This window comes from Protopterus annectens, chromosome 14.part0 (genome assembly GCF_019279795.1).
Source record: "Protopterus annectens isolate FY-2018-M chromosome 14.part0, PAN1.0, whole genome shotgun sequence".
Lineage (NCBI taxonomy): Eukaryota > Metazoa > Chordata > Ceratodontiformes > Protopteridae > Protopterus > Protopterus annectens.
The window spans coordinates 523085063-523110948 of NC_056748.1; the positions used below are offsets into that span (position 1 = coordinate 523085063).

Sequence of the window (25886 nt, forward strand, 5' to 3'; positions counted from 1 at the left end):
GAGTCAACAATAAGAAGGTGGTGGCTAGAGTTTTTCTCTCAGTTTCTGTAAGGAATCCATTGATCCTATAAAGGAAGCCTAGTTTCTGGTGTGTAGATTTAATGGTGTACAGTATATGCATATTTGAGGCTGTCATCTATTACAATGCTTAGAATTTATTGTGAGTTACAGTTTATTTATTTATTTATTTGACATTTGTTGACCAGGTTGGTCCAGCTGAGCCGAATCCCTTTTTCAGAGGAGACCCGGGGAGAAAAGCTCCACAAATACATAGACATGGCAATGCATAACTACAAAAGACATAAAGATATAGATATATACAACAAGACTGACAATTTAAGGAAACTGTACAGAGCAGAGATATGAATGAGACTGTTAACAGATTCTAAGAATCAGAGATGTGCAGGCTATTACAGTACAGAGTGAATGTTACACAAATAGAAAAAAATAAAAGACGTTCTTTATCTGCAGTTCTCCTGCATAGAAGCAGTAGGAAAGAAAAACGTTAGGTACAATTTTATGTATTTATGTGTACAGTAAAATGCAGGTACAAGGCAGAGTAAGATAGAAGAACTAGGAGTAATACAGTGAGTTTATCACTATATTACATTATTAAAGTTTCAAAACTTTGAATCTTATATGGTCGACACCGTATAATTGAAATCTTGAAACATCGAAAATGTAATAAAACACACCAACCTACAAAAACAAACCATTTAAACTCATCCGTGCACCTCCCACACCCCCCGCTACTTAAATATACCAACTCCGAGATCGCACTACAGTGCAGAAAAGGGAAATCTTCCCTTTCCATGTTGTACGGAGATCTCCGTTAAAAGATTCGAAGTTTCAAGACTTCGATCATATGGTGTCGACCATATCAGATTCAAAGTTTTGAAACTTTGATCTTCTGATATAAACCCGGGAGAGAAAGGAAATAGGGTGATACTGGTGAGGGAGGGGAGAGGGAGACAGGTTAGACAGAGAGAAGTAAGATCAATCTGGGGGATGATTACACTGAATCTTATATTGCTTAGGTGGTTTTTTAATGCATTTCTGAACTGATATTTGGACTTAAAGATTCGAATGTTAAGTGGAAGTTTATTCCAGTTTTCAGCTGGTGAATAGCTGTAGAGGTTTTTGCCGAAGTTGATCTTTGGCTTGTATATAGTAAGGGGATGTTGTTCAGAGCTTCTAAGTGTTTTAGGTGGGGAGTAGAAGGAGAAAATAGAGGTAATGCTGGGACAGAAAGATGGCTGGTGCAGTATAGAGTGAACTATCTGAAGCTGAGAGAGAAAAAGGTTATGGGGAAGCTCTAACCAGTTTAGTTTCCTGACAGCCAAGCAGTGATGAGAAAAGTATGGGAGTTCAGCAGCAAATTTAGCAACAGTTTCAATGGCAGTGTTATTGGTTGACTTCGTGGAAAAAGATTACTTTTGATTTTGGCAACTTTTTGAGGTAAAATGCATTAACTTAGTTTTCTTGGGGTTGAATAGGAGGTTTGATCCTTTCAGCCAGGTTTCTACAGAGGAGACAGATTTCTGGGTAATGTCCTGTATTTGCTTACGTGCATAGAGGGTGTCTGGGTAATGTCCTGTATTTGTTTACATGCGTAGAGGGTATCTTTGGTAAAGTAATGCATGGGGTGCTAGAGAGAACACTAGCACAGGTCTGACAGTACAGTGTTTGAGTCAAGAGACATAGTAATGAGTTGCTGATGAGATGTTTCTCAATGTGGCTTTATCATGTCTCAGAATCAGAATTTCTCTCAGTCATATTAACTGGCCAACCCATGTTGAAAATTAGAATACGCAAAGAAGAGTTATGTGAATCTTGCCTTTTTTTTTTCTTTTTCAATGAAGCATTTAGTTAAAATCTCTAAAATACCTGAATATTATATATATTGTATGTCGATATTTTTACTATTGTTATACTTTATTGCATTCATATATCTTAATAAAAAAATTAATGTAAAATACTCCTATGTTGCTTAAAAGGTAATCTGTTTGCTAACTGGGTAAGTGACCTGCCCTGAGGACCGTCTGCAGGCATACTCAGCAATCCAGTATGCCCACTAGACCAAATTTTGTTTCTTGTGGTCTCACCTGCATACTGTGTGAATTAGTATAACTCCTTTGCCTCCAGCTGTGCACAAGGGTCACCCCAAAAGCCTTGTATGTCTTTGCACATAACCAGTGTCTGCCACAAACATCACATGTACACAGCAAGATGATACTAGGATCACTCGGCTTACATGGCGACATGCTGCCACAAACACGACACATACACAGCAAGACGATACTAGGATCACTCGACTTACAAGGTGACATGCTGCCACAAACACGACATGTACACAGCAAGATGATACTAGGATCACTCGGCTTACAAGGCGACATGCTGCCACAAACACGACACGTACACAGCAAGATGATACTAGGATCACTCGGTTTACAAGGCAACATGCTGCCACAAACACGACACATACATAGCAAGATGACACTAGGATCACTCGGCTTACAAGGCAACATGCTGCCACAAAAACGACACGTACAGAGCAAGATGATACTAGGATCACTCGGCTTACAAGGCAACATGCTGCCACAAACACGACACATACATAGCAAGATGATACTAGGATCACAAGGCTTACAAGGCGACATGCTGCCACGAACAGGACACGTACACAGCAAGATGATACTAGGATCACTCGACTTACAAGGCGACATGCTGCCACAAACACGGCACATACACAGCAAGACGATACTAGGATCACTTGGCTTACAAGGCAACATGCTGCCACAAACACGACACGTACACAGCAAGATGACACTAGGATCACTCGGCTTACAAGGCGACATGCTGCCACAAACACGACACGTACACAGCAAGATGACACTAGGATCACTCGGCTTACAAGGAAACATAACTGCTGCACAGAATGTTTTCAACAAACAGAAAACAGCAATAAAACAGGGTTTTTGATCCTCTGCTTTTGTTCTCTTATTTGCCCTTCCTGGCTCTGCTATTTTAACAGCATCTGCCCTTAACACTGACCACATGGGAATAGTCTCTGCTGGATCCTAGGTGTCCAATAAGCCCAGTCTAAAATAAATAGCATTACTTTGATTTAGTTGGATATTGTGCAGTTCACAATGAGGTACTTTAGGGAACTTTACATCTTCAATTTCAGTCCCACTGAATGAACAATCACCAGAGGTTTTTTTTTTGTTTTTTTTTTAACATTGTTGTTGTTGTTTGTCTTTTGGCTTTTCCCGGTTAGGGGTCGCCACAGCGGAACTACGGTCCGCTAATGATTGGCAGTAGATTTTCACGAACGCCGAGGTGCCAGCTCGACATCCAACCTTCAACGAAGGCACGCCCATTTACACATCTTTTGAATGCCACCCAACCATGGGGAGGACATGCAGACTCCACACAGAAGGCACTCCCCGCACTCCAGCCGAGAATCGAACGGGAGAACCTCTTGCTGTGAGGCAACAACGCTACTACTACACCACCACGGCTAAACCTTCACACCCCCAAGCCAGGGCTTTGCTACCTCCGCCCCCTTAAATAAAATAGTTGAGTTTGTAAGACCCCAAATAAGGTATAAAATGTACTGTTGACTACAGATTTCACAAGTGGGACTCAGTGGATCAGATTTTGCTGAAAAGAGGCTTGATCATTCAAGCAAATATAAGCTAAAATACATCTTTTTCACACTCATTAGAACATCCCTACACTGTGACATGACAACAACAGAACAAATATAATATTCCTACACCAGATACAGATCGACCACGTACACTGAAGCAAGCAGTTCCAGTCTAGGTTTTGGTTATGCCAGAGAAATAAACACTAAGAATGCAAGGCACTGTCGTGTCCTACCTCTCAATCTGTGATAGGAATTTTGTTTCAAAGATGCTTCTAGTCTTCAATGCCTCTGATATCTGACCTCGAAAGAGAAATCCTCGTTTAGTGAAGTCAATCAGAATGTTGCGAACAATTTCTCCCAGGTACATTCCGCTTATCATTTTTTCGTATCTGTAGGCAGCGAAACAAAGGAGAATTAGGCAGTTGTTACAGCTGTAGTAATTAGGTAAACATTTTTTTTCCAAAAATATATCAAAATATCTGATAAGGACATAACAACTAACATTTTTTATCATCATAGCTCATGGATCAATGTCATAAGAGGTAGCTGCTTCCTTATAACCCTAACATGCACTTTCAGGAGTGGATTCTGCAAATATAGGGTTACTATGAGAGACAAAACCCAAATCTGATACCATGTGAAGGAAGAAGTGTTATATGAAGCACACCTAGCACAGATCAGAAGGGTCATCAGGGATCTCGACTACAACATAGCAGAAGGCAGGACAAATGGAAACACTGTGTAATGAAAAAGAAGTCCCCCCCACAGTATGCAAATTTGTCCACTGGGATATCCTGTCTCGAAGCTAGCAGGAGACCATGGTGGTAGAGCCACCACCATTTGGCAACATAGTAGAACAGAGACAGTAGGGTGCTGAGGCTAGTGAAGACAGGACGAACAGGGAAAGACTGTATTCAGCCAATACAACCATTTGAAATGTGGGACCAACAAATGTTTTTTCTGTGAGTTTTTAATGTTAATTATTCAAAAATCAAATTCACAACCCTTATAAAAGGGTCAACATGAGTTTGCAATCCAGAGAGTATAGTGTATACCTACCCTGGCATATACATTTGTCCAAAAAAATTTTAACCTCACTTATTGTCCCTGCCTCTCTCTCATAGCAAGCCTATTCCATTGTTTTGCTACAATACACATTGCGAACAGTCAATTTTTTTATAAATTTACTGGTGTTGACACGCAAGTGCAAAATACAATTATGTTTATCTGTCCTGTGAGTCTCTAAAAGAAATATTCAAATTGACAGCTAGGCTATCATCTTGAAGATAATTTTGTGCCTTAATTAGGTCACCTCCTTTTAACTTGCAAAAGAACATCACACTAAAGATGTCAGCCTTTTTATATATATGATAGGTTATAAATCATGCCACTTTCCTAGTAAATGTCCATTGAATCTATAAAGTCTGTTATATTCAGCTGACAAGTGGAGAGAAAAAAGAAGCCCAGTACTTAATATGAAGTCTAACTAGAGTTACATACAACCCTAGAAAAATCTTGGGTGACCTGGCAGAAATGGTTCTAAAAATTAAATTCATAAACTCACTAGGCATGACATTTAAACGGAAAATACTTTCCCTATGACCACCTGGTCTATAAAAATGTTGCTGCATTAATACCGCAGCCTTTGATAGCACACTGGTACTCAAGATTATTCTCCCCCGGAATGAAATACCCACATTTTTAACACTATACGTAGCATGGCACATACTCAACCAAGTAACCAACACACACAGTTGTGAGCACAAAACAGTTTGGTCCTTAGTGCTGTTGACTGGCCTAGTCATATTTGCAGGATTTCATAAGACTTAAGAATCTTATGGTTATGAGGAAAAGGGCTTTTTATACAAAATCATTTGCTGAGTATGGATTATATTACCTTGACAAAAGAAGAGTATGAAACTGTAGCTGAACAGCTTGTTCATATTTAGCACCCTGATGTGATTGCTAGAAAATTCAAGCAATGTTTGCTTCACAAGCTACACGTGCTGGTTACCTCCCACCAACTCACTCTATGTACCTCTTTTCTAGTTCAGACCATTTCCTTATAAAATTTGAAGTACATTGAAAATTCTGTATTACTTGACAGCAGTATTGCTGAGCTAATGTACAAACAGATACAGGTGTGAACAGGCAACAAAACACTTCTGCATATAACTTCACATCACTATTACTACAAATAAAATAAAGCAGTGCTTTTAAATAGCCTGTAGAGATATTTTTGGTGCTCTTTATCCCCACTGCCTGTTGATCATCAGACTGACCCCAGAAATTGTCCCATTTGTTTCCCATCTCAAGAATGAATGAATAACATTTTGCCTTGTATAACTGGGCAGTGTTAACTACAGTGCATAGGAAATATACTCTTACTGTATCAGCTGCCCTACAAAGGGACCATCCATGGGAGGTATTACAAATGGGTTCATCCTTTCCACCAATCCCAATTTGTCACTTCACGTCTTGCACCTGATGGTGTCAACACAATGATGTTACACACTATAATATGCACTGATGTAATCCTCAGTGACTTCACACAGTGAATACATAATCAGTGGATCGTCTAAACTGTTGAGCCTGTCAGATCTCTCCAATCACTAGAGGGCACACTTCCTGCAAATCAAGGCTTATCAAGAAAGACCAATTTCCGCTATGTCAATATTAATTTCCTTCACACAATGGTTAATTCCAACCTTCTATAGTCACCTCTCCCCACTCTCTCTTACGTTTTACTCTCTTTTCTTTTTCTTCCCCTACCATTCCCAAACTAAACGCCTCAAGTTATCCTCATCCTCCCTCTTTGTTGACTACACAGATTCCTTAACCCACACTCAGCACACCCTGGCTTACCCAATATTCTAACCTCCTCTTTGTTGGCTACACAAATTCCTTAACCCACACTCAGCACACCCTGCCTCACCCAATATTCTAACCTCCTATTTGTTGGCTACACAGATTCCTTAACACACACTCAGCACACCCTGCCTCACCCTATATTCTAACCTCCTCTTTGTTGGCTACACAGATTCCTTAACACACACTCAGCACACCCTGCCTCACCCAATATTCTAACCTCCTCTTTGTTGGCTGCACAGATTCCTTAACTCACACTCAGCACACCCTGCCTCACCCAATATTCTAACCTCCTATTTGTTGGCTACAAAGATTCCTTAACTCACACTCAGCACACCCTGCGTCACCCTATATTCTAACCTCCTCTTTGTTGGCTACACAGATTCCTTAACTCACACTCAGCACACCCTGCCTCACCCTATATTCTAACCTCCTCTTTGTTGGCTGCACAGATTCCTTAACTCACACTCAGCACACCCTGCCTCATCCAGTACTCTAACCTCCTCTTTGTTGGCTACACAGATTCCTTAACTCACACTCAGCACACCCTGCCTCACCCAATATTCTAACCTCTTTACATGACACAGAACCTTTCCTGTATGTCTCAAAGCTGTAATATTCTGCATATAAAGGATTTATTACTGCACTGTATTTGTTGCACTACTGTTTTTCTCATATTTAATGAACATACTCTGTCATTTAACAACATGTTCACTGATATCTCCTCACATCTGTTTATTGTACAAAACTAACTTGCTATTAATTGGCTTCCATTAAAAAAGTATATTTGCCTCAGTTCTCTACCAGGTTAATAAATGATATAACTTCAACAATTGGCTAAGCTTCTGGTGTCATTCAAAGGGGATCCAGTATCTGTCTGCATGCGACGACATGATCGACAGACCATGATGCTTTGCCAGAGATGGTCTGCACCTGTCGCCCCTGGGATTCAGGTTACTGGCTAAGGCTCTTGCCACCCATATAGTGCCCTTTTTAGGCAAAGTTCAAAGGACAAAACCACCACCGTAACCGGTACAAGCATGCAAAATCTGAAGGTAATGCTACTCACTGCTAGAAGTCTAATCCTCAAAATGCACTCTCTCGAGGCACTCCTAAAAATGGAGACCATTGATATCTGTGCAGTAACTGAGACCTGGTTCAAGGCTCCAGAGAGCACCCCTGCAATACCAGGCTACAACTTTTACCACACTTTTCGGCCACCAAACCAGGAACAAAACACTAAAGGTGGAAGAGTGCCCATATTCACCAAGGATATTCACAACACCAGGCTAGTTGCCCAACACAGTGCATCTGAAATTCTCCAGTTGCAACTAACACTAAGTAAGACTGCAATCCAAATTGTAACCTGCTACAGATCTCCCACCATGTCCCAAGATTCTCACTACACCTTTTTAAACATACTGGAAAATATTAGTATACAACCAAACACCCTAATACTGGGTGATTTCAACTACCCTGCCATTAACTGGGAAAACTACTCGTGTACCAACACCTTTTCCCAACAGTTCTTGGAATTCCTAAATTCCAATGCCCTGGATCAACTAATCCTTAATGTCACCAGGGGCTCAAATATCCTAGACCTGGTCATTACCAACATGGGAAATTGATGCTCCACACCTATGGTCACCCCCTCGTTGGTCAGGTCTGACCGTAAACTAATCACCCTTGACTTCCACATCCCACCCCCACCCCCCAGTAAGGAAACCTCCGTAAAAAAACTTCTCTAAAGCCAACGTCATGCTACTCAAGTCAGAAGTGACAAACTTCATGACACCCATGCAGACGGGAACTGAAAGTTTGACTGCTGAATCCTACACTAAGGCATATCCACTCATGCATGAATCGTGCCATCCCCAATAGAACCAAGACGTCTCCTCCAAAAAAAGGAAGCCAATCTAGTGGTCCCTTGCCATAAACAAACTTTACAACAAAAAGAAGAAACTGTTGCAGAAAAGAGGAAAATCCCAGGATGGAAAAAATTCCCTTAGGAGCCTCAGTAAGAAGCTGAGATCCCTCATAAAATCTCCAAAGCTAGTTACAAAAATAAAATTGTCAAAGATTCCAAAGACAACCACAAGGCATTCTATAGCTATGTCAAGAATCTAAATGGCAATGCTCAGATCTGCACTGACCTACAACAGAATGGCATTAAATATACTGATCCCATGGATATTGCCAATATCCTGGCAGATCGATTCAGTGCAAACTTCACCCCCTCTAACCCCCCTAAAGGGCCCAGCTCAATACCAAAAGATTGACAAAGTCCGGTAATAACGACCACACAGGTAAAAAATGCACACTGCAAAGCTAAGAATACAGCATCCATGGGACCAGATGACATCCCAGGCTGTGTACTACATGAACTACAAAATGAACTGGCACCTCACCTAAGTGTCATGTTTAATCATAGCCTCACCTCAGGCTTCGTGCCCACCGAGTGGCGCACAGCTGCAGTTATCCCACTCCACAAGGGGGATCCACCTCTGATCCCGGGAACTACTGCCCCATCAGCCTGACGGGCCTGATCTGCAAGGCCATGGAACGTATTATCATGGAACTTATAAATAAAGACATTGGCAACCTTCAAACACTGGACCCCATGCAGTTTGGGTTCGTGAAGGGATGATCTTGTGTCCTGAACCTGATTGACTTCTTCGAATCAGTCTCCAGAGCCGTGGACAAGGGTAAGGTGGTCCACACAGCCTATATGGACCTCGCCAAGGCCTTCAACACCATCCCCCATTCTGGAATCATAGATAAACTTAGTAAGCTGGGCATTAATCCCTACATCACTCAATGGGTTACCAACCGGCTTACTGACAGAACCCACACTGTAAAAGTAGCCGACTCCAAATCCAGCTCCAGATAAGTGACAAGTGGAGTACCTCAGGGTTCAGTCCTGAGACCGCTCTTGTTTGGCATCTACTTCTTTGAAGTACAGGCCAACACTAAGGGACTCTGGCTAACAAAGTTTGCAGACGACTGCAAACTGAGAGCCATTATTGAATCCCCAAATTATGTGGATATTCTACAAAAGGGCCTTACAGAAACAGATGCTTGGTGCCAGAGCCATGGGCTCAAGCTCAATGCCAAAAGATGCATAGTTATCCCCTTTGGGAAAAAACATGTACTCATGAATTACCACATAGGTGGCAGTACACTAAACAGTGAAAGTGTGATAAGAGACTTAGGGACACAGGTGGACAGTGGTCTCACCTTCGATAACCACATCGCCACAACAGTCAGGAAATCCTTCTATGTGGCACATGTCATCACTAAGGGCTTTTCATCCAGATAAAAGGAAGTCATTGTCCCACTGTACTCATCCCTCATTAGACCCATTATAGAATACAACGCCCCATTTGGTATGCACCTCTCAAGACATCTGCAACAACTGGAAAGGCTGCAGAAATACCTCACTAAAAGAATCGCAGGCCTAAAGCAGATGCGCTATGCTGACCATCTAAAAAAACTCCACCTTTACTCTGTTGTATATCGTCTACTCAGAGACAATCTCTGCTTAACATACAAGGCCATGTCAAACCCAGAGCTGTTGGACATGCTACACTTAAAGAAATCCCAATCCCTCAGAGACACATGCTCCAGGGATCTAAACCTTGTCATCACAATGAACAAAACATGCTGGAGGGATAGGTTCCTGACCCAGAGACTCCCCAGACTCTGGAACAGATTGCCCATACATGTCAAGCAGAGCGCCTCTTTGGCCCTCTTCAACAGGAACCTTGATGATTGGATGGGAGATAGGAAATTCACCTCAGGGATCACGTCAGTCACCCTGCAAGACAGGGTTCCAGGGAATTAAATAATCTGGGAAGAAATAGCCAGGGAATTGTTATGGCTAGGCTTGTATAGGCCCTAGAACCAATAGCCTAGCACCAACTTATGAACCTATGAATGTATAAGTACAAGTAAAACACAAATATATACTTGTTTGACAGGTAACCACAGCAGAAGGGGGATGATAAAGGCCCAAGCAGAGGGTGATGGTGAGAGGGACTTCATGATTCAACAAGAACGTCTGTCATATCTGACATCAGGAGCTCCCCTTGACAGATGCCAATAGTTGGGTTAAGTCCAAAGGAATAAAGCCGGCAGGAAGACAGCCCCAGGATCAACAATCAGAATGCTGAGTGCTGGCATAGTCCTGAAGGACTCTCTAGATGCACCTAACCCACAGTGGATTGACCTCTGATTGTACTATTTTCCAATTGCAGGTGAACTGCTTGATGACATAGGGTTTGCTTGGCAACTGCCAGACCTTCCGTCCTCAGATCTCTACAAAGAAGACGGCGAACAGCTATTTGGCCATCTTGAATGTACAAAAAACACTTTAGGCAAAACTTAACTTGAGGGAGCATACTGATGGTGTGAGGTACTCTAATTGCTATGGTGTCTGCTCTAGTAAAGGCAACAGGGAGAGGAATGGCCTGTTAAAGGACATTTGGAGAACCACTTTTGGGACAGACTGCTGCAAGTCGTAAGGGATACCCAATCATTTTAAAATACCAAACATGGTCCTCTACACATAAGGACCTGCTGCTTTGAGATCCTGAGGTCAGAGGCAATGGCCATTGGGAAAAGCATTTTCCAAGAGTCTTTAAAGAACTGCTACATGAGCTAGTCCTGGGATATAATTCGTCCCTCCACTAAGTCACAGAATAAATGAGACACAATCCATATAATCTCTAAGGCAGGTCAGGGCGACCTACAAATGAAGTGTTTTGAAAGGTATCAGGTATTGTTCCACCCAGATGTGGTACCTATTCCACTTGGATACAAAGACCTGATAAATGGAGGTTTCTCTGGCAGCAGTAATCCCTTCAGGTACCCTGGTGGAATACTGGCAGCCATGCCTAGAAGTGCAGATGAATGTCACCACACCCATGCAGGATAGCTTTGACTAGTACTGGAAGTTCCCTGTATCACTAGTCACCTGACACCTCTCTTCCCCCGTGGAATAACAAGCCCAATCTTTTTTCCTGGACCTTTTTCCTTGGCCTGCCTGCCATCAGCCCTCATCCCACTGATATTTTTTACATTCATTTCCCCCACCATGTGTGAAGTCCCCAGAGAGGAGGCAAACCGCATGAGGCCATAATCTGGCCAACCACTGAGGGGCTTGTGCCCTCATTCACAACTAATGATGCGAACAATGAGTTTGCTTCTAATTTAGGCCCTAATCATACCCCTTGGTGGTTGACAAATGTCCCCATCACTATGAAAGCCTAGTACTTCCCTCTTCAGAGTATATGTGTTTCTACCCACATTCTAATGAGGGCTACCATTACTGGCTTGGTATGCCAATCCCACATCCCTGGTCAGTGGTCGCATCTTCATCATATGCACCTCTCCCCTTACATGTGTCAAACCAGTCAGCTTCACAACTACCCCCCAAGCAGATGACAAGTGTTGGTCACTCACTCTTACCATCCTCTGCCCAAGTCCTCCAGCCACTATTCAAATCTGGGTAATCTGGGTCACAGGTAGGGCTTTATCCCTTTACAAAACAGAGCCAGATTTTCATTCCTGAACTTTGCTATGAAATATTGGATCAGTGGGAATGCCATGGAAGTTTACAGGAATCTCCCTAAATGTCAAAACATTCCCTGGAAATGTACACTTCTGGAAAGTACAGTTGTGCAAGAACTTACCATAACAGTAGATGTCCTACTGACCACTGTTGCATATACCAATACTGATGGTTATCTTGCTGGCATACCAAAGCCAAACCCTTCCATATGCTTTACATCTGATGTATGACCTCAGCCCATGGGCATAGGGGTACATAGGCAGACGTAGCAGCATAAGATTCTCAGACTATCTAGAGCCAGAAGTCTCCGGAGAAGCCTGAATAAACATAATAACAAAAAAACAAGGTCAGCTAAGAGGAGGGGAGGGTGTACTACTCTGCACAGAGGTCACACAAACAGCAGGAGGAAGGAGGTAGTGATGCAATGCTGCAACACTAATCCGTAGGACGCCTACTGTTATGGTAAGCTCTTACGCACCTGTATTGTCTCCTTTCTTGGATCACCGCTGCAGGTTTCCAATACTGATGGGTGATTCCCAAATTGTAAAGGCAGTAGGAGTGGATGGACAGCCTTATCTTCAAGGCCATGGACTGAATCATTATGGACCTTACTAACAAAGATACAGGAAATCTCCAAATGCTTGACCCCACCCAGTTTGGCTTTGTCAAGGAGAGATCATGTCTGTTAAACTTGGTGGACTTCTTCGAGACAGTCACCAAAGTCCCAGAGAAGGGAAAATCTGTGCATACGACCTACCTAGACTTAGCCAAAGCCTTTGACACACACAGTACCCCAGTCAGGCGTCATTTATAAACTCACCCAGCTGGGTATCAACCCATACATTGTCAGGTGGGTTGCAAACTGGCTCACTGACAGAACTCATACAGTAAAAATAGGGGACTCCACCTCCTCCAGCAGACTTGTAACCAGTGGTGTTCCACAGCGACTGGTTCTGAGACTCCTAATGTTCAAAATCTACTTCTCCAAAGTTCAGGCTAAAACTAAGGGACTGTGGCTGACAATGTTTGCTGATGACTGCAAACTGGGAGCAATCAATGAAACCCCTAGCGATGTCAACATCCTGTAGGAAGGTCTTACTCAGACTAATGACTGGTGCCAAAGTCATGGTCTTAAACTTAATGCAAAAAATGCATTACCATCCCCTTCAGCAATGATGATGTTCCTGCAGACTACCACATCAACAGCAATACCCTAAGCACACAGTCAGTGGTGAGAGATCTAGACACACAGGTCAACAGCAACCTTAACTTCGATCACAATGTCTCCACAGTGGTAAGAAGGGCATTTTATGTTGCTCATCTCATAAGTACGGGCATTGCCTCCACAAAAAAGAGGTTATAACCCCCTCGTACTCTTCCTTCATCAAGCCAATAATAGAGTACAACGCTCCTTTTGGTATGTTCCTTTCAAAACACCTCCAGCAATTGGAGAGACCACAGAGGTTCCTTACAAAGAAAATTCAAAATCTTCAAGATATGTCTTATGTGGACAAACTGAAATCACTGTCACTTTACTCTGTGTTGTACAGACTGCTCAGAGGCAACCTGCAGCTTGCATATAGAACAATCTCTGACCCAGTTTAATGGAAATGCTGCGCATTCGCAAGTAAAATGGCACACGGGTCACTCACTCAAAGGACCTTAACCTGGTATGTAACATCAACAGAACTTGCTGCAGAGACAGATTAGTCTCACAGAGGTTGCCCCACCTTTGGAACAAGCTTCCTAGTCATGTTAAACAAAACTCCTCATTGACCCTATTTAAGTGTAAGTTGGATGACTGGATGGGTAACCGGAAACTCACCCCAGGGGCTCCACCTGTGTCTCTCTTGGACAGGGGCAGCAGGTGCTGATTTCAGTGCCTGCTTGAACCAGACACCCCTGAGAACACAGGTGGAACATGGCTGGGCATGTAAGGGCCCTGGGGCCGTTAGCCTAGTAACCTCATATGATCCTATGACTGGAGACAGGAGACTTTATACCAATCCTAGGAGGACTGATCTGGCAAAGGAAGTCCATGACCTGGAACAAGGGCCCACTCTGTAGTGTCTTATAAAGGTGTAAATAGAAGACCAGGTAGCTTCTTCCAGAATACATCTAGGATCAATGCCTTTGAAGAAGACACAATGGGAGGATACTGCTCTGTAACAAAAGGAAATGGATACTGAGATCCAACTGGAAATTGTTTGTTTCCTGATGTCTTTTGTCTTACCAAGGCAGAATCTAAGTCTCTGTGTACACCCAGAGAGTAGAGGAGTCCCGCCCCTGTCCTATTGGCTTAGAAAGAAGGTAGACAAATGTATAGCCAGTTTGAGTGGCAATTCATTTACCAGCAAAGGCATGAAAGAGGGATTAGGCCTTAATGAAAACCTATCCTTATGAAAGATAAGAATGGGTGGGATGGCCATAAAAGCCTGAAGCTCAGAAAACCTTCTAGCAGAAGTAAGGGTGACCAGCAAAACTGTTTTGTAGGTACAAAATTTTAGGAAGGTGGTGGCCACTGGTTCAAAGTTTAAAGGTTGCAGACCACTCTAAAACAAAAACAAAAAAAAAAAAGCGTACCACCTGTTGAGATCCCAGGTGGGTGAAACAAAGCTTTATGGCAGAACAACTTTTGTAAATAAATAAATAAACCTTTGGGATTAGAGGATGGGGAGGGGAAATTGTAGAAGTACTTACCCCCAACAGAAAGACATGGTGTCCATCTTCCAGGCTTCGGGACGAGGAGTGCTGGAGCAAAACAGCTTAAGCTGCCTGTTCTGAGTGAAGGCAAGCAGATCTATTTGAGTGATACCCCATCTATGGACTACATCCAGGAAGACATCTCTGTTCAACATTTATTCGTGAGCATATTCCACGGACCTGCTCAGAGAATCTGTGAGAACACTGTATTCAGATGAATGTAAACAGCTGGTAGGACTTGGTCCTCCCTTCTTGTTGATGTACCACGGCTATGGTGTTGTCTGTGAAAGTCCTGCATGGCCCTAATTTCCACAGGTATGAGAACACCTGAAGGGCTTGAATAAGGGCCTTTATTTCTTTGATGGTAATATGTTCCCTTTGGGGGCCAACTGGCCCTGATCTCTTGCAGACCCCTTCCATTATACCCAAGCCAGATCTGATGCATCTGTGTGTAAATCCGTATTGGGAGTGGGTAGACAGAAGGGTAGGCCCTGATTGAGTTAAATCTGGGGAATCCACCAATACAAGTCTTCTTTCAGAAAGAGCAAGAGACAGAATTTAAGGTCCAGTGGGTGACAGTGTTGAGACAAAGGAACTTCAGGTACCACTGTCTCTTTCTTATGTATAATCTGACAAATGGCACCATGGGTATTGTCACCATGTAACCCAGAGTTCTTAGAATTTCTCTTGATGAGGTAGAAAGCAAACAGAGTAGGAACTGGAAGTAGGTGGAGAGGAACTGAACTTCTCCTGAAGGAGAAAGGTTGTCACCAAGCGAATATTCAGTCTACAACCCAAGAAGACCAGATTCTCTGAGGGAGTCAGAGAAGACTTCTTGAGGTTGAGGGTGAACCCAGTCTTTCCAGAAGCAAGATTGTGAAACTCAGGAGCAGTCATAAAGTGCCCTAGGTGATGGCCTGGATAAGCAGATTGTCCAAATATGGGAAAAGTACAGTTGTGTACCTACCATAAATGTAGATGTTTGAGTGTATTCACTGTTGCAGTCATTACACTTGGGTTATCCTGCTGGCAGGCTACCCGCAGTCGGCGTAAATTCCAAAGTCCTGGTTTGGCATCTGTTGCTGTCGCCTCTTCTCTGACGTCAGTGCGACAGGGGTATAAAAGATGCAGCTGACGCCATTTTCTTCAGTTTTTCTTGCCCCAGATGTCAGGTGCCCCCAAAAGGGTAGGCTAAAAATTCTGCTCATAAAAAAGCATGCACTAACATAAACATTACCTTCATCTACAAGCAAATACACCACATAGGTTGTATAGAATAGAGAAGTACAGATAAGTCCCAGCAAAGAAATGGGGATAGAGGGAGGGTAACCTGGACTGCAACAGTGAATACACTCGAACATCTACATTTATGGTAGGTACACAACTGTACTATGTTCATCGTGTTTCACTGTTGCAGTCATTACACTTGGGTTGAATCCCAAAGCTGAGGTTGGGTGGCTGGGCCTAGATAGAATTAGGAGTGGCTATGAAGCCCTGCAGAACTGCAGTGGCGAAGCCTGCTCTGGATTTAGAGAAAAGAGGTAAGTGGTAGTGCTTTGTAAAAGTGTGTACTGAAGTCCAAGTTGCAGCCTCCAATATGTCCTTGGTTGGTACTCCTCTGAGGAAGGCTGCTGAAGTGGCTGCTGCTCTGGTTGAGTGTGGCTTAATGCCCTTAGGCACTGATTTGCCATGTTGTGAATAGCAGAAACGAATGCAATGGCCTATCCATTTTGAAATAGTCTGCTTTGAAATAGCTTTTCCTTGCGATCCTGCAGCATATGCCACTAAGAGTTGCTCAGTCTTTCTGAAGGTTTTAGTTTTGTCCAAGTAGAAGCGTAACTGTTTGTATATGTCCAAAGAATGCATAATTATCTCCCCCTTATTCTGTGGGTTTGGATAAAAGGTAGGCAAATGAATGGTTTGGTTAAGAGCCACACTGGACACTACCTAAGGCATAAATGTTGGGTTTGTCCTTAGAGAAACCCTGTCCGGATGGAAAATAATAAAAGGTTCCACAGCCATTAGTGCCTGTAACTCTGAGACTCTTCTTGCTGAGGTTATTGCTAGGAGCAGAGCTGTTTTCCATGATAAGTATTTTATCTCAACTGTATTGGCTGGCTCAAAAGGAGACAGTGTGAGCTTTTCCAAGACAAAATTGAGGTCCCATGCAGGTGTTGGAGCTCTCCTTGGAGGTCTTATGTTTTTGGCCCCTCTGAGGTACTGCCTTAGCAGTGGATGTGAAAAAATAGGTGGATCCGTATTGTAATGAGCTGAAATGGCAGAGGCATGGATCTTAATTGATGAGAAGGATAGGCCTTTGTCCAGCATCTCAGTTAGGTATTGCAGAATCTGAGAAATATTTGGTACAAGCGCGTCCATTCCTTGTGCCTGGTTCCAAGTACAGAATCTCTTCCATTTTTCTGTATAAGATTTTCTGGTGCTGGACCTCATGGCCTCCAAAATAACATCCATAACTGCTTTAGAGAGAGGTGTGTTCTGAATGGTTAAATTATCAGCCATGCAGCCAGATTTAGGGTTCTGAGTTGGCTGTGCAGGATCTGATTGTTTTGTTGGGTCAGCAAATGAGGAATTTGAGGTAATGTCCAGGCTGGGCCTTGAGACAAGCTCTTCAGGATTGGGTACCAGTGCTGGCGTGGCCAGTCTGGGGCAATCAATATCATTTTTGGCTTTGCTTGTCTGACCTTTAGGAGTACCTTGGGGAGGAGAGGCAGTGGAGGAAAGGCATATACTGTAAGGGTTTTCCAGCTGAATGATAGGGCATCCACTTTCCATGCTTGTTTGTGATAAGTCCTTGTGCAGAATCTTTGTAGTTGGCAGTTGTGCGGGGAGGCAAATAGATCTATGGGCATCCCCATTTCCTTGTTATCATGCTGAAGATTTGTGGATCTAGTTTCCACTCGTGAGGATCCTTGAGATTTCTGCTTAGTTCGTCTGCCAGAGTATTTTTCTTTTGTGGCAGGAATTGTGCTTGCAGGTGTACTTGATAAATCAATGCTGTGTTCCACAAAGTCATGGCTTGTCTGCAGAGGGGGAAGGAATGTGTGCCCCCCTGCTTGTTTATGTACCACATGACTGTAGTATTGTCGGTCTTTACCAGCAGTTGTCCAGGATGAAGTAGATCCTTGAAGGCTGTCAGGGCATTCTGAACAGCTAGCATCTCTTTTTGATTTATATGAAGATGCATTTGGCTTGCTGGCCTTGCTCCCTGAATACATTTTCCTGCCATGTGGGCCCCCCCAGGCATAATCTGATGCATCTGTTGTTAGTGTTTGCCTGGCCGTGGGTAGAGTGAATGGCCGTCCCTTGTTGTGGTGACAGGCCTGTGCCCACCATCGAAACTCCTGTGGCAGGCAGGGAATGAGGGTAATTAATGTTTCCAGGCTGTGGCAATGTTGAGTCCAAACACTTTTTAGATACCATTGTAGTTTCCTCATATGCAGTCTTGCATATGGAATTAGTAGAATGCAGGAAGCCATGAAGCCCAAAGCCTGCAGAATTTTTCTTGCAGATAACTGGGTCTTTGTTGCCAACATTTCGAAGTAAGAAGTCAGTTGCCTGTGTTTGTCTGGCGTGAGACAAGCCATCTGGGCAGTTGTATTTAAGCTTGCACCCAGGAATATTATTTCTTGTGAGGGTACTAGTTTTGATTTCTTTTCGTTTACTGTGTACCCTAGGCAAATTAGTAATCTTTTTACAAATGCCAGATGCTTTAGTAGAATGTCCTTGGTCTCTGCTTGAATAAGGCAGTCATCCAAGTAGGGATATATTTGTATTCCTCTTTGTCTGCAAAATGCAATTACTGGTGCCAGGCATTTTGTGAAGACCCTGGGCCCAGTAGATAAGCCAAAGGGCAGTGCAGAGAATTGGTAGTGCATTGAGACAGCTATGACTCTGAGGTATCTTCTGCAAGATTGTCTGATTGGGACATGCAGGTATGCCTCTTTGAGGTCCAAAGTTACAAGCCAAGCCTTCTTTCCCAGCATGGGCAGAAGCTGTTGCAGAGTCAACATTTTGAATTTTGGTACGTCCAAATAAGTATTTAGAACAGACAGGTCCAGAATTGGTCTCCATGCTTTGTCCTTTCTTGGTCCTAAGAATAGTCTTGAGTAAAATCCGTGTCCCTGCTCCTGTTGTGGCACAGGCTGAATGGCCTTCATGTCCATGAGAGATGTGGCAGGTCTGGCATACCTTTTGCCTTTGGAAGGGTGTGAAAGTGGAACCTGTAGCCCTGAGAGACTATGTTTAGGACCCATTTGTCCTGTGTTATCGTGTTCCAATTTTGAGAAAAAAGTGCTAGTTTCCCCCTAAGGGTGCTGCCAAGAGAGAAATGCTTGGCCTTGGCAGACGGAAGTCATTGGGACTGTTTCCTATATGACTGTGATTTGTCTTCTCCGCTTTTGTAGGTAGAAGCACCCCATTGTTTGGGCCTGTATGAGCCCTGGGGCTGTTGCCTGCCTCTAGGTGTCTGTATCTGCCTCTTTGTGGCCTGTCTGACACGGGAAAGGACCAATTCTTAGAAGGCCAGTTCCTGCTAAATCTGGGTGGCTGTACCTGTAAGAAATCCTTCACTGTCTGCATAGATTTAGCTTTATCCTCCATTTTCTTCAACACCTCTTCTGCCTTAACACCAAACAAAGTATCATGCTGTAATGGAGCATCCAATAATTTTGCTTTAACATGATCTGGCAGAGTCTGTTCCTTTAACCAAACATGCCTTCTAATAACAGAACCTGTTACAGCGGCCTTGCAAGAGGCCTCTAGTGAATCATAACCACATTGCAAAATACGCTTTCCCACTTGTTCAGCTGCATGCAATAAATCCTGCAAATCTTTGTTCTCAGAACATTAAGAATTTGTCAACATTTTCTGTTTTAACAAAGACATTAAGTATTGCTGATATTTGAGCATATGAAACTGACAATTTAAAGCCCTTACAGCCAAGGTAGCAGAAGTGTAGACCCCCCCCCCCCCATCTGTCCAGTGCCCTAGAATCTCTATCTGAGGGGACAGGGTTTTTAGCAGTAGCAGCCTTGACCCCTTTGGGACCCTGAGAGATAGTTTCTGGGTCAGCAGCAGGGTTCTTATATAGAAATTTATGAGAATCTGGAACCCTGTAGCATCTGTCCGGCTTAACAGGGGCAGGAGGTAAAGAGTCAGGAGACAGGCCGGACTCTGAAAATACATCATCTACAATGTCTAGAACAGGTGGAATTGCAAGAGGTCTGTGCTGAGGTAGTAGAAGAAAGTCTCTAAGCCTTTTCTTAGAATCTGAATAATCTTGGCTGTCCCAGTGGAAATGCTCCCTCATGGTATGCAGGGCTTCCCCAAATGAGTAATCCTCAGGAGGAGAAGCTGAAGGAATAGATTCTTCAGCATCAGAATCCTCATAGGGGAGGAACAGAATATCCCTGTTCTGAAGAGGAATCAGAGGAAATGGAAACCTGATCAGAGGAATCATATTCAGTATCTTGCCTAGGCCTCTTATCAGGAGGGGGATGGGAACCCCTGATCAAAGTAATTAGGTCTTCGGCCATTTTGAGCATCTGTTTCTTAGGCATAGAAGTCTGTCCTGGAGAATGCTGTACTTGTTTCCTTGTCTTTAAAACTGTTTTAGACTTTGTCTTGGATGCTGAAGTAGGCTTGATATAAAGTTGTGTAGGTCTGAAAACACCCTCAGAAGCCGATGCCTGCTCAGCAGCTCCGGACCCATCTGAGGGATTAGTTTCCGAAAGGCCAATACCTTGAGTATCCAGACGCCTAGTTGTCTCCACGTGGGAGTCGGAGGCAGCCTGTGGCTCTGAGGTAGCGGGAGTCAGGGGCTGCGAAAACGCCTCACTCAGCACCGGCGACTGGCCTAGAAGAGGCTTTGTCGTCGGTTTTGGACCTTGGATGCCTGTCCTTTTCTTTCTCCTTGCGCTTTTTATGAATTCCGGTCATCGGTTGTTCCGACGGTATTATATAGTTAAACCTTCGGCCAAAGTAATGAAAAGCAAAATCGTACCGACGCTTAATAGTGCGTTGGTTAAATCTAGCACAAAACCTACAACTAGCAACGTCGTGGTCAGGGCCTAGGCAAGGAATACAGTAAGAATGAAAATCCTTATGAGGTATTTGCTTCCCACAAGAAATACAATTATTAACTTTTTCTGACATCGGTCTGGAGCAAGAAAAGTTTCCCCAACGGGTACTTAGCTTTATAGAAGACTTCGGATCTGAAATTCAATCAAAATCTCAGGAGTCGGCCGACCGGCACTTGCGAACTGCTTTTGCTTCGGGCACCCCGCGGCAAGAAAGACTGAAGAAAATGGCGTCGGCTGCATCTTTTATACCCCTGGCACACTGATGTCAGGGAAGAGGCGACAGCAACCAACGCCGGACCAGGACTTTGTAATTCAGGCCGACTGCGGGTAGCCTGCCAGCAAGATAACCCAAGTGTAATGACTGCAACAGTGAAACACGATGAACATCTCTGTATTCTCTGGGTTCTACGAAAGGCACTGGCTGGAGCAAGACACATTGTGAAAACCCTGGGAGTGGTACATAGACCAAAGAGTAAAGCAAAGAATTTAAAGTGCTATGAAAAAGCAGAGAAACAGAGGAATTTCCTGCAGGTGGGATGAATAGGGAAGAGCAGGTATGCATCCTTCAAGTCTGGGGGAAACTAGAAGGACTTGAGGGAAGATAAAAGGAAGAAGAGTTTGCAGGGAGAGCATTTTGAAAAATGGTATCTCCAGAAAAGTGTTAAGGTGGGGATAAGTTACGAATGGATCTCAAGTGTATTTTCAAAGTCAAAGAAAACTTTATTGTCATTCAGAACTACACAGCAGTGTAGCTGAGTGAAATTACAATGCTTCGTTCTCAATGCAGGAAACAGTTGCACATATAGATAGAAAAAATTAATAAAATATCACAGTAGAAATTTAATAAGTAGCAATTTGTAAGTAAAGTAAGATAGCAGTGACCCACACCCATCCCAGAACAGGAGACAAGGAAGGCAAGGAACAATATAAAGGTAATATTGTCAAAGTAACATTTAAACAATAGCAGCATATCTATGATATTTTCTGGGAACTTGGAAGAGTCTTGAGTAAAAGTACTTTCCAAGGTCCAGGTGGGGCACTGGTGTGTGGTGCCCTGCGCATAACGACCCTGTAACACAGGCAGAAAGAGATTAAACTGATTGGGGGGTGGTAGTTGGGGGGAATTCCCTCCAGGGCATTTTTTAACCATGTTGGATGCTGGACAAGCCATACTTGTCTGTAGTGATGAATTTCTAGGCTGGACGGGACAAAGTAAGTTTTTTGGACAAAGGAGTTTTTGGACTGAAGAGAGACGGAAGTGGATAGTCAGGTGGAGGTTGCATCATTTGGGAAAAGGACTTTTTCAGGTTTAGAGTCCCTGATAGGTTTCTCCTGAAATCTCTCCTGGGTTGTTTCCTGCTCTTCTGTCTGGGTTTATGTTCCCTACTGATAAAGGAAGTGGATTTAGAAGGGTGTTATTTGATACTTGGGGGTTATGAAGTGAGAAAACTATGTGTAGAGACCTGCATCATTTCATCCTTCTGCAGAGTTTTGAAAATCTACACTGCAGAAAGGCCAAACAAAAGGTCTCTATGAAGGGGGAATCCAAAAGCTTGGCTTTAACATCCTAGGAAAGGGAGTGAAGGTGAAGCCAAGCAAATCTGTGAATAACAGAGCCAGTGTCTGCAACCCTGGAATAAGCCTCTGTAGCATCATAGCTGCATTTAATGGAATTCTTGTTGTCGCTTCTGAGGGGGTTGGTGGGGCTGAGAAGAAGTAGACAGAAATGAAGGGGGTTTCAAAGACAAAATGGCCTTGTACAGGTACTGTGAAAATTCAAGCCATTCCTTTTCTTGAGACATCTGCGTAGAAGAAACTTTTTTTTTTATTCTTTTTCCTTAGGAGTGACATTAGCCCTAACAATGTGCAGTGGTTTGGAACCCTGATGGACCTAGAACAAAGTGCCATGCACATCTTCCCTTTGAGGTATGCTCTCCAGTCCCTCTGAAATGATCACCCGAGATTCACCCTTCTCAACTGTTGCGGCAGATTCAGTCTTATTGGATGTGCAGAAGTGAAACACCATACTAGCCTTCAGCAGGGCAGCAGTAGCGGGCATCTGAGAAAGAGTCAAACATACTACAGATCCCTATTGCATTTCAGTAGGTACATCTAAGTCAGACTAGGCAGTAGAAGATTCAGGCCAGCTTTCTTGAACTTCTTAGGTGTCAGTGGGACGTCCACGGTTGATGGTTCCATCATGTTGCTTTGTGCAAGGCCCTCATACATTAGATCTCTAAGCAGGTATTTAAGAAAGAAAACCTAGTATGAAGGGTTTTTGGAATGAACTGGCAGATTTTACAATTTCTGTAATCATGCTTAGCCCCTAGGCAGAGTAAACACTGGCAGTGGTGGCCTTTATAAGGGATCTACCTACCACAGTCACACTTCCCTCTCTAAACTGATATTAATAAATCTTTTAGACAAGAATAAAGAATGTTCCCCAACGGGACACTCACCTGAGCAAGTCTAGACAATGGTAGCAAGAATGAAAATGCAAAGGGCAGAGGAGTGCGAGCAAAGATGTTGCGTTTGAACTGAGAGCAAGAGAGTCTGAGGATCCTGTGCTTCTGCTTATGTACCCCTATGCCCAAGGGCTGAGGTCATGTGCCGGATATATGAGTGCATAGAAGGTTTTGGTTCTGGTAAGCCAGATGGACATGAGGTTACCTTGGCAAGATAACCCATTGGTACTGTAGTATTGTAACAGTGATCAAAGGAAGGACATGCATGCCACATATGACTTCTGAATCAACAACTTCAGGAGAGGACTGAAGGAGTAGCTCAGAGAGTCGGCCATTTCCACCTCATCTAAGATGTGAGCTACTGAGACAGTAATGCCTGGCTAAAGACCAATGATAGACAAGTACCACCTGAATGCACAGCAGAGTATGACTGTGTTCTCTCTCTCTTTGTTTAGGTACCACATAATGTAGTAATTATCTAACCAAATGCCTACAGGCAACCAGAAGCAGTTTTCTTTCCTTGGTCTTCAGGGTCAGATCATAGCTCCAAATAGTTGATGTGAAACCCTCTCCAAGTAAGACAATTCTCCTGAAATGTACAGGAACCAGTTTGAGCTCCCCACACCACAAGTGAAGCGTCTGCATCAGGACATGCAAGAGTTCAGCTGTATGAATGGGTGGCACCCCAGGAGGTTTGTGGCAGCTGTCCACCACTCCAGGGCCTGCTGCAGGAGTTTGACATCAGAGTAAGATCACAACCACCACAGGGAGACTCAGCAACCAACCTCAGTATCTGCAGGTGCAAACACCTGACACACTTGACGCCCACCCCTCTGTCTCCATGGAATAACAAGTCTGATTTTTCTCATCAGACTTTTTTTAGACAACGGTAACAGCAATAACAACGATTCAGGCTTAGATTGAACACAATTACTGAAACTGTACCATGAACACTTCTTAATTTATTTATTTAAGTTTGTTTACTGGGATAGAGCACTGATCCCAAGGAACCCTTTCAGACTCAGCTCAGTGGTACAGAGAGATACTAGTCAAAATCAACAACAATCAGAGATAAGATATAACATTCAGGCACATAGAAATAAGGGGAACAACACAAAAAAATAAAAGACATAAGTATGAGTTGATAAGTTAACAATCATTGCTAACAGGACTATGTGGTAACAAATTACTTACAATGTATCCAAGACGCTGAAGCTCATCCTATGGGAAGCATGGCATTACTGCAGGTAAAAGATTGGGAAATGATTTCCTAGGTAAGAGAAGATTAGGTGATGTGGCCAGTTTTCAGTTACATTTGCTTTTTCTGATAGGATAAGCTTTTAGTTGTGGGCTAAACCTTGAGTAGTTAGTAAAGCTTCTTATGTAGTTAGGAATAGACTGCCACATTTTGGAAGTAAGAGGAAAAAGTTGTGGTTAGTAGCCTATAGCTTTTCCCTTGGTGTTTGAAGTAGGGGTCCAAACTGGGAAAGGTTTGCATGAGTGTGGGCAAGTGTGGCAGTGATCACTTTTGCAGCAAGAGGTGCACATGTGTGGTGGTACTGAAGTTTGAAAAGAAGTAAGCCCAGAAGAAGGCCGGCTCTTTGCTTGACTGGAGGCCATTTCACTTTAGTAAAGACATTCTACCTTGCCCATCTCATCATGAAGGGATTCTCATCCAGATCAAAGGAGGTCATTGTACCTCTGTATTCCTCCCTTGTCAGGCCCATGATTGAATATAATGCTCCATTTGGGATGTATCTCACCCGGCACATGCAACAACTGGAAAGACCCCAGAAGTACCTCACCAAGAGGATCATGGGTCTCAAACATGTGCCTTATCCAGCTAGATTAAAGAAACTCCAGCTCTATTCAGTAGCATACCGCCTGCTCAGAGGTGATTTGTGCCTAACATATAGGGCCATGTCCAACCAAGAACTGATGGACATGCTCCATCTCAAAAATCCAGATCCACCAGAACCACGCTGAGCTAAAGATTTCAACCTCTGCACAAATATGAATAAAACATGCTGGAGGGATAGATTCATAACACAGAGGTTACCCGTACTCTGGAACAAAATCCCAGTTCATGTGAGACAGAGCCCTTCATTGGCACTGTTCAAGAAAAATCTCGATGCATGGATGGGAGATCGTAAGTTTACCCCGGGAGTCACCTCAGTGTCACTACTAGACAGAGGTATAGTTTACTAAATAATGAGGTCCCACATGTGTCACTACTAGAGAGGCGCAACTATATAATACGGGGTGGCGTAAGCCACATCATTGTTGGCTAGGCTTGTAAATGCCCCAGGGCAGATAGCCTAGTACACTACTATGAAACTATGAAATAGTGTTGCAATGGTGTTCATACTTACGGCTATTTGTAATTAATTGACATATTTGGTTGGAAAGAGATGAGAGAGATGATGTGTTCTTGGTACAAGCTGTTACTATCAGAAGTAGTGCAAATTCCAACTGGGAAAAGACATTTACCTTTGCTATGGCTGATCAAGCTTAAGAGGACA

At 43.4% G+C, this 25886-nt stretch overlaps 1 protein-coding gene across 1 annotated transcript in view; it reads right to left on the reverse strand.

Moving 5' to 3' along the window:
* The window catches only part of HK1 (hexokinase 1), a 623778-nt gene that overhangs the window by 57966 nt on the left and 539926 nt on the right, over positions 1-25886 (reverse strand). Inside the window, exon 16 of the mRNA XM_044056279.1 lies at positions 3889-4044. Coding sequence (XP_043912214.1) covers positions 3889-4044 — 156 coding nt within the window. The remainder of the gene's footprint in view (positions 1-3888; positions 4045-25886) is intronic.